General features: G+C 44.4%; 1 protein-coding gene across 2 annotated transcripts in view; it reads left to right on the top strand.

Annotated features, from left to right (window-relative positions):
- Positions 1-831: 831 nt before the first annotated feature.
- Positions 832-8081, top strand: part of LOC133137062 (solute carrier family 22 member 23-like) — a 41058-nt gene continuing 33808 nt past the window's right edge. Inside the window, exon 1 of one of the 2 annotated variants that reach the window (XM_061255072.1) lies at positions 832-1804. In XM_061255072.1, coding sequence (XP_061111056.1) covers positions 1388-1804 — 417 coding nt within the window. In that variant the 5' untranslated portion in view covers positions 832-1387. Of the gene's footprint in view, positions 1805-2308; positions 2448-8081 lie in introns of those variants that run through there. The other variant, XM_061255073.1, reaches the window with a different exon arrangement.

The following is an 8081-nucleotide window of genomic DNA, read 5'->3' as shown; positions in this document are numbered from 1 at the left end:
CATTACCCGTGGCAACCATACTGTACATGCCCAAACCATAGCACATTTCACAGGTGAGGGGGATTATTTGGATCTTGGGCCGTTCCTTTCAGCCAATTTGCTCTTGCCATCACTCCAATACAAGTGAATCTTCATCTCTTGGCCATGATTTTGAGGCTAACTAGTGGCTAGTGTAGCCTCTGTAGTTCTGTCAGTGAAGACTTCCTTGGCTTACCAGGCCCTTTGCGATTCCTGAGCTCACCAGTGCTCTTTTTATTTTAATGATGTTCCAAACTGTTGATTTCAGTAAGCTTCCTTGACTTTGATTGGCACATATCTGGTCCTCACGTTGAGAAATGCCAATAACAGGCTTCAAAGGCAATCAAAAGCCTAGAATCAAGACTAGGTACTGGAAGCTGTCTTACACCTGCACGAAGTTGCACAATGGACATATTAGAGATGCTTGTAAAGCCATTTGTCCTAAATTTTACTGTGCCCCAAAATATTTGTATAAACAATAGCATTAATAAAAGCTGACTCAGCTGCACTGAGTACAGAGCCAAATCAATAACAAAAAAAGCTAAATTAAAACAATAACTTCATGTTAAAATTAAAACTACTATCTTTCTGTTCAGCAAATCTGCTTAATCATTTTGGGATTTAGGTAGGCCTACTGTATGGATACATATGCCACCGGTAAGGATGGTAGGCGTAAAAGGCAGCCTATTTAGTATCAATAACCAAATGTGCCTCGGTGGCGCAATTTCCTGCACAGTCGCCGTGAGCGGAGGGGGCGGAGGTTTTAAGCAAAGGTTCTACCATTGCGGCGTTTAGTTTACTGGGAGCGAGGAGGTTACAGTGGTGAGATGTTATTGTAACCACCTGAAACGGAATTATTCGCCGAATAGCGAATGACGTACAATAATGCAATGCTAAACTATGCATTTTACACCGGCGAGAGGTCTACGTTTATACAGGTGTGTTACCTGTAGCTCCCACAGAAAAGGGGCTGGGTTTGTTTTCTCACTTTTCGACTCTTCCCGGAACATATTACAGACCGGTTTATCACATGTATTAATCTATGGATGCGAACGGAAAACCTTGGCGCAGAGGACATGCCAGTCGCCTTCGCTATGAACATACCTCTTCGGAAATTCCTCGACCATCGTTTGTACCTCCTGTCAATCCTAAAATGGGTATTGTTTAATTAAATTAAAGAGGAATATCCACGTTAGAAACTGTTTCCTGGTCATACTATACTGCGACTTTTTATTACGAATTTGAAGTGATTGAATGCGGATGGTTTTCTTTGAAATTGAGCACTGACGCATTGAGGAGAAAGCGAACGGGATTTCCCACCCGGCTGCGCTACTAGCAGAGTAGCAAGCTACAGCTTTGACGAACCACGATGGCTGTAGTTCGGTTGGAAACAGGAGATCATCAACCAGAGAACGGCTTCTTGTCATCAGAAACGACTTCCAAGGGGTTGCTGACACAAATCGACGGTTCTGTTTTACCATCTCTTGGGGGATTTGGGAAATACCAAAAACAACTTGTAGTGCTCACGTGTATCCCAGTTTTATTTCTCGGATTTAGTCAGTTCTCCGATTACTTCCTTTTAGCACAACCAGATAGTACGTGTATTCACCGGAGCACGAATGTTGGGAATACCAGTGCAAGTTCTCTGTCGTTTCATGACTCGAACAGTCACACGACCGCTCCATCTGTGCATGGGACTGCTAATGACTCCACAAGCATCGACTGTTCGTGTTTGGAGTGGAACCACAAGCTACAAACAGGACTTGTACAAAATGTGGTCACCAAGGTAAGATTTGCAGCGTAATATTCAGTAATCTGAGTATATTTTAGCCTGCTGTTTGTATTCTTGTTAACCTTTCCACTGTCGGCATTATTCACGTTCAGAATTTAATCTGCATTGACTTGGTATAAACATCATATCGGGGAAGGTGAATGAGTGCCACTGACCGTATCGCTACCTGGCAGCACCACATGGGCAGTGCATGCGTTTTAATTAGAAACCGTTAGACTGTAAGGAAGGGCTTGTCAGCATTTTATAGTGTCCTTCCATCCACCATTTTCCCTGCTTTATACACGTTAGCTATACATAACTGTTAACCGCTGTACTGGGAAAGTATGGCGCTTGCTGGGAACAAAAAGGGAGTACGCGAAATGGGCATAACAAAGCCTGACCTATTGGAATTGTCATGATCGTGCACGCCTAACGTGGCGCTTATGATGTTGCCACGGTTGAGTATTGAGGCTACAATCTCCACATAACACCGAGGGATGTCACGTAGGGAAACCCAGGAGAAAAAAACACACTGTAGAAGAGCTGGAATGCGGCGCACTGCCGACTGACCGCATGAGTCATCGAACCAGCTGATGAGCGCGGCGGTGTCGCTTGCAAGTATCGCGCCGGCACCCCTCGCGCTGGCCACTGCGGAAAGGTAGTTGTCACAAGCGAAGAGCTACTGCTGAAACATCTGCCTCGACATAGTACAGCAAAGTACGGTGACCGTCACCCTTCTACTCCGAGTACCCTTTATGAGTAGCGCATAACCCACTGCTTGTATTGAGACGGCCCCTCGCAGCTACAGTGGCATAATGAAAACCCGTGAAAGGCTGTTATTCCCTGCCACAGTGGAATTATGTGGCCATACATTGGCTTCTCTGTTTTATCGTTTGCTCGTTAAACAATTATCATTACTTTTCCATTCAGGCTTGTCCTAACCTAATACTGAAATATTCTTCGTTTTTTGGAGGGAAAATGAAGTAGTGAAGTGAGATAAAATGACACAGTAGTTGGCGATGGGAAAATTACTAGGTTGGCCATACCATAGACACTGGACTTCACTACATGATTTATGACTGGGAGTCTGAAATTGTTCCTAAGTACTCACACAGGACTCTTCACCTACCCTAACTTCAACTTCAGCCTCCCACAATTCCTGGGTTATTTTTGTAGTAGTCTTTCAGACTGCAACCACACAATCAAAAGTTTCATCAAAATCAGGTTAACATTTCTTGTAGGCTACATGCCAAAGGGCATAGTGGTTGTCCCTTAAGGTTGCAGCTAATCATTACTTGTGCATTTTGAGGATGTGATATTATAAATATGTAATCTAATATTCCTATTCCGTAGCCTATGGCTATGCCAGGCAGCACACCAGTGAGACACAGCTGCAGCAATTGCACTGCATTTACAGGAATAGTATGGCTGTGTGGATCAGATTTCAGATACACATAATGTTAAGATGTGTTACTACAAGCACTGTGCCACAAACATGTGCCTCAGAGGGGCTGGTGGGACATGAAGTTCAAAGGTACATTAATACGCTTGGCATACTCAAGCACTGGACTTCATTTCCCATCAGTTCCATTTGACAATCCCTGTGTTGTGCTCTGCCTATTAAATGCAGACTTGATCTGACAGTAGCCCCTCTGTAGCAGCTTGGTGGTGTGAGGCCTGCAGATTCAGAACAGTCTTGTGGTTAAGTGGCAGGTGTAAAAAGCCCTGTTATCCTCTAAAGCTGCACACTCAAACACAGTCATTAAACCAAACGCTCCTAGCCACAAGAACTGAAGCCCTAACTTTGAACTCACAAGTGGACCACAAGCCACTGTGATGTGATATGCCTTCACGCAATCCAAAAATAGACACCTCAGCGTAGAAATAGCAGCTGTGTGTGTGCATGTGTGCCTATGTGCCTGTGTGTGTGCACATGTATGAAGCTTGTTTCACACTTCAGTTTTTTCCACTCTATAGTCTAATTATTTGTGATGTAAAGCACTTTTGATCGCTGAATCGTTAGTTTGATTATGGTGCGCAGTGTCAAGCGTGGTGACGTATTGATACTTCAATTTGTCCTTCTGGTCTTGCACAATAACTCTGATGAAACGATGTTATCTTTGGGCTGGCAACATACCTTTGTATTGATGGCATAATATGCATCATCATGCATGGTATCTGTTTTTGGGCATTGTGTTGCTTAGATGTTTAAAGTTTATTGATCAGCTGACATGTTAGGCACAGTGAATAGAAGTTCCTTCATTCCAAGTTACTTCAGGATCAGTGAGTCAAGGTGACACCACTGTTGCAGGGTTACAGAGCTACAGAATGGGATGTTTTTCGTCTTTGCCTTAAAACCAGCAAGCTGTTCAGACTCAGGAAACCAGATGAGACCAATTGTGTAATCATCCACTTTAATTAATTGTATGTTTCCTCCCAACGGTGTGCAATGTTTTGCAACAGGCTTTGAGGTATGTTTGCTCCCATTTGTTGGGTGTATCGGGGGTGTAGCCTGAATCAATAATGCCTTATGCTTTAAAGCCCAGAGAATGTACAGAATGGCCTTCTCCGACACCATAGTAGCAAACCGTACCTACATCAGTCAGTCCCTCCTTCCATGCACGGTTTGCGACAGGATGTTCATCGTGCCACCATTTCTGTTTAAGTATGAATTTTGCTATGTTTTGTCGGGGTTGAATGCGACATTCTGCTCTTCTCCAAGGACAAGGTTTACTAAGCGGTGTGAGCTGACTATATATAAATATATATAAAAATGTTTTTAAAATATATATTTATATATACAGTTTTTAATGAATATATAGATTATACGTTTAAAAAATATATTTTCACAGCAGCTGTAAGCGGCCTCTCAGCTGGTGTCGGTGTTGTGGAATCTGGTCCCCGGGGGGAGTTTGTGCGGTAGTGACCTCTTGGAGGGAAATGTGTGACTGAGTGCTTCCCTTTGCCCCAGAGCCCTTGGCAGCGTGCTAAAGGTCCCAGACCGTGCGGAGAGAAATCAGGAACTGATACCGCGCCTGTGCTTAGGCAGGGAAACCGCCGTGCGCCTGCCTTCTCCCTGGCCCTCTGTACTCGTCACATGACTGCTGAGCAATGCCGTGGGTCGGCTTCTGCGGGTTGACCCCAGGAGAGCCTCCCTGTAGTGTCAGAGCCCCCCTCTTCCTCTCCCTCTCCCTCTACCTCTGCCCTCCTCTCCTCTCCTCTCCTTTCCTCTCCCGGGCTGAACTGTAAATGGAATTAAGCCCTGCACACAGCAGAGGTCACGCGCCATCCCGCTCCTGTGCTGACTGGGCTAACGTCTCGGCCGCTGAGTATGAGGAGATCCTGGAGGGATCGATGAAGGCTAGCCTCGGGTCCTGCCAAGCGGCTGTCCTCCTCTCGCACGTAGAGACAACGGCGCGTGATCTACGTCAATGTCAAACTGTGAAAAATAATGCTTACAAAAAGGAAAATAAATAAATGAAATGAAAACTCGTACTTTCATTCAATTGCCCGTCTTCAGGGACACATTTATTGAGCTTATTGTTGCATGGTCGCACAAGACAAAGATGGGAGCAGTACACATACTATATACTTTTTCTTTTAATGGCAGCCAGACTGGTCTTGGTAGATGACCAAAAAACCCCCAGAAGTGTAATTTACTAATACACTTTCAAAGGGCTATTGATTTAGTCTGTGTGCTTGGTCAATCCAGACAAATGCTTCTTGTCTTCATGCAGAGAACGTCACCTTCATGCCAGTACATGCTGCACTGTATCTGTAGGGGAAGTACCAGTCATTCTTTCAGGTAGCAGCCTGACATGACCTTTCAATTAACTTTATGTCCCCCTGGTATGTTGAATAGTCCGTTAACAACAAATAATAATAATTGCAACACTACCACTAGCAAAAATGGTAGTTATTTTAAAGCTATTCATAAATAAAGTAGCTGTAGCAGTTGCTGTTATGTATCCGCTGTTTCAAATTGTTGCAACCATTTGCTTTTTAATAAATGTAGCTTTCCCATTTGTAAAAGTGGCAGGCATGGTTGTAGTAGTTGGTTTATCTACACAATGTCTGACAATGTATGTATGTTAGAATGTCTGAGCGGTGTATGTTTGTCAGAATGTCTGGGCGGTGTATGTTTGTCAGGATGTCTGAGCGGAGTATGTTTGTCAGAATGTCTGGGCGGTGTATGTTTGTCAGAATGTCTGAGCGGTGTATGTTTGTCAGAATGTCTGACCGGTCGGTGTGTGTTTGTCAGAATGTCTGACCAGTGAGTGTTTGTCAGAATGTCTGACCAGTGAATGTTTGTCAGAATGTCTGAGCGGTGAGTGTTTGTCAGAATGTCTGAGCGGTGTGTGTTTGTCAGAATATCTGAGTGGTGTGTGTTTGTCAGAATGTCTGAGCTGTGTGTGTTTGTCAGAATGTCTGAGCTGTGTGTGTTTGTCAGAATGTCTGAGCTGTGTGTGTTTGTCAGGATGAAACCAGACGATTCAGTCCCAGCTCTCGCATGACCATTTACCCACAGAATTTCCTCCCTCACGTGTCTGTGTACTGCTTATGATTAGAATATGGTTATTATTATTATTATTATTGTTATTATTATTGTTTTTATTGTGAGGTGTTCATCCGATGCCCTTCTAGCTGATTCTGTAATGGCCCTATACTTGCATCAGTATAGTCACCCAGAACTGGTTGGATTCATGGAGCCTTTCCTTTCATTATTATTCTTATTAACATTGTGTTTAGTAGATGGTCATCTCCACAGTTAGTTATGCTCCGTGCATTGCTCTTTGGTACAGCAGGGTTCACTGCAGCAGTGCTAGATATATGCTTCTTCTTAGATGTCCTGGTTCACCCCAGTGGCCAGTGTCTGAATCCACTAACCATTTGTTACATAACCACATAGCCCATGCTTCAGCAGTGCAGTCAGTGCAGGTATTTTTATCAGTTCCGAGACTCACTGATGCCATTAATACAGGGTGATAAAGTCTTGGCTTGTGTTTCAAAGTGGGGATTCAAAAGGTCTCATCTAATGGACGATATGCCCCGCTGGACTTAGATTTAAAGGGGAAAGTACACTCTAATTTGATGTTATTGTACTGTTATTGATTCAGCCACTGCTGGAATTATGCTCTTTCATTTCAAAAGTTGTGTGTTCAGAGTTTAATTCCTGAACTGCCTCTTTGACTTGGCTACATGGTAAAATGGTCTGTGTTAATTCACCTCTGACTCTCAATTGGGACCTTATGTACTCTGTAAGAGTGTGGGGCAATGAATGGTTTGTTCACGGTTTTTCCAGGACCAATCTTTCATCTAGAATTGGATTGGTGTTTGACCAACTTACGATCAAACTGGGTTTTAGACTGAAATTCCCCTCTGACTGAACCAGACTAGTCATTGGCCCTGGTAATGTACTGTCTCTGGTAATGTATTGTCCAGTACATTACCTGGTAATGTACATTTACCAGCATCTCAAGGGCACCTGAAGGCATTTCCTCAAAAATGTAATTTAAAAAAACCCAGGGATAATGTTTGGTTGGCCACGGCCCGGGATGTATTGTGCGGGCGCTGTGCAGAAGCCGTGACCTGAATTAGAGCTGGAATAAGCTGGGTGAGATCATGCTCTTGGGAAACCCGCTCTAGTCATCAGGAGCACTCGGAACACTGAAACGAAATGAGCCTCTTCACCGCTGGGCAGTTTTTATTTTCTTCTTCTACACAAAACGACACCTTTCTTATAATGGGGCATCTCCAGAAGCCATTAAGCCAAGGAGTAGAAATCCACAGAAAGCAAGAGGCGTTACTTAATTCCCTTATTTGGGGTTTTTCCACAAACGCAGTGAAATGCATTTTCATGTCCCGTTACACTCCGTGGGTTTGAATGTGAGACGTTGGCCCTGGCCAGTGCGTGGTGTAACTGGGTGTCCTGTCCTGCAGCAGCACAGCTGCGGTGGACTCAGGCGGGCGTATCATGTCGTGGGTGGGCGGAGAGGAATCGATCTCTCTGTGTACCCGCAGTCTCAAACTGCCAGACTCCAGGGCCCTCTCAGACAGGGCACTGTTTGGGAACATTGGCACGGACCCGAAAAAACGGAACACACAATGGGAGGATCGGTATGTACCCGAAAAAGTGAATTGAATGGGCGCATTGATATGGACGTGAAAGAATCAATGCCGAATGGGGGCATTGGTAGACCTGGAAAAACTGAACATGGAAAAGTACCCATGGCCTTAGCCGGCCTTTCGGCCTTAGGAAAGAGCCCTATTGCACAAGTTAAAGTCCTGCAAC

Source organism: Conger conger, chromosome 9 (genome assembly GCF_963514075.1).
Source record: "Conger conger chromosome 9, fConCon1.1, whole genome shotgun sequence".
Taxonomy (NCBI): domain Eukaryota; kingdom Metazoa; phylum Chordata; class Actinopteri; order Anguilliformes; family Congridae; genus Conger; species Conger conger.
Note: the sequence above shows the minus strand (reverse complement) of the source record. Positions and strands in the feature narration are given on the sequence as shown.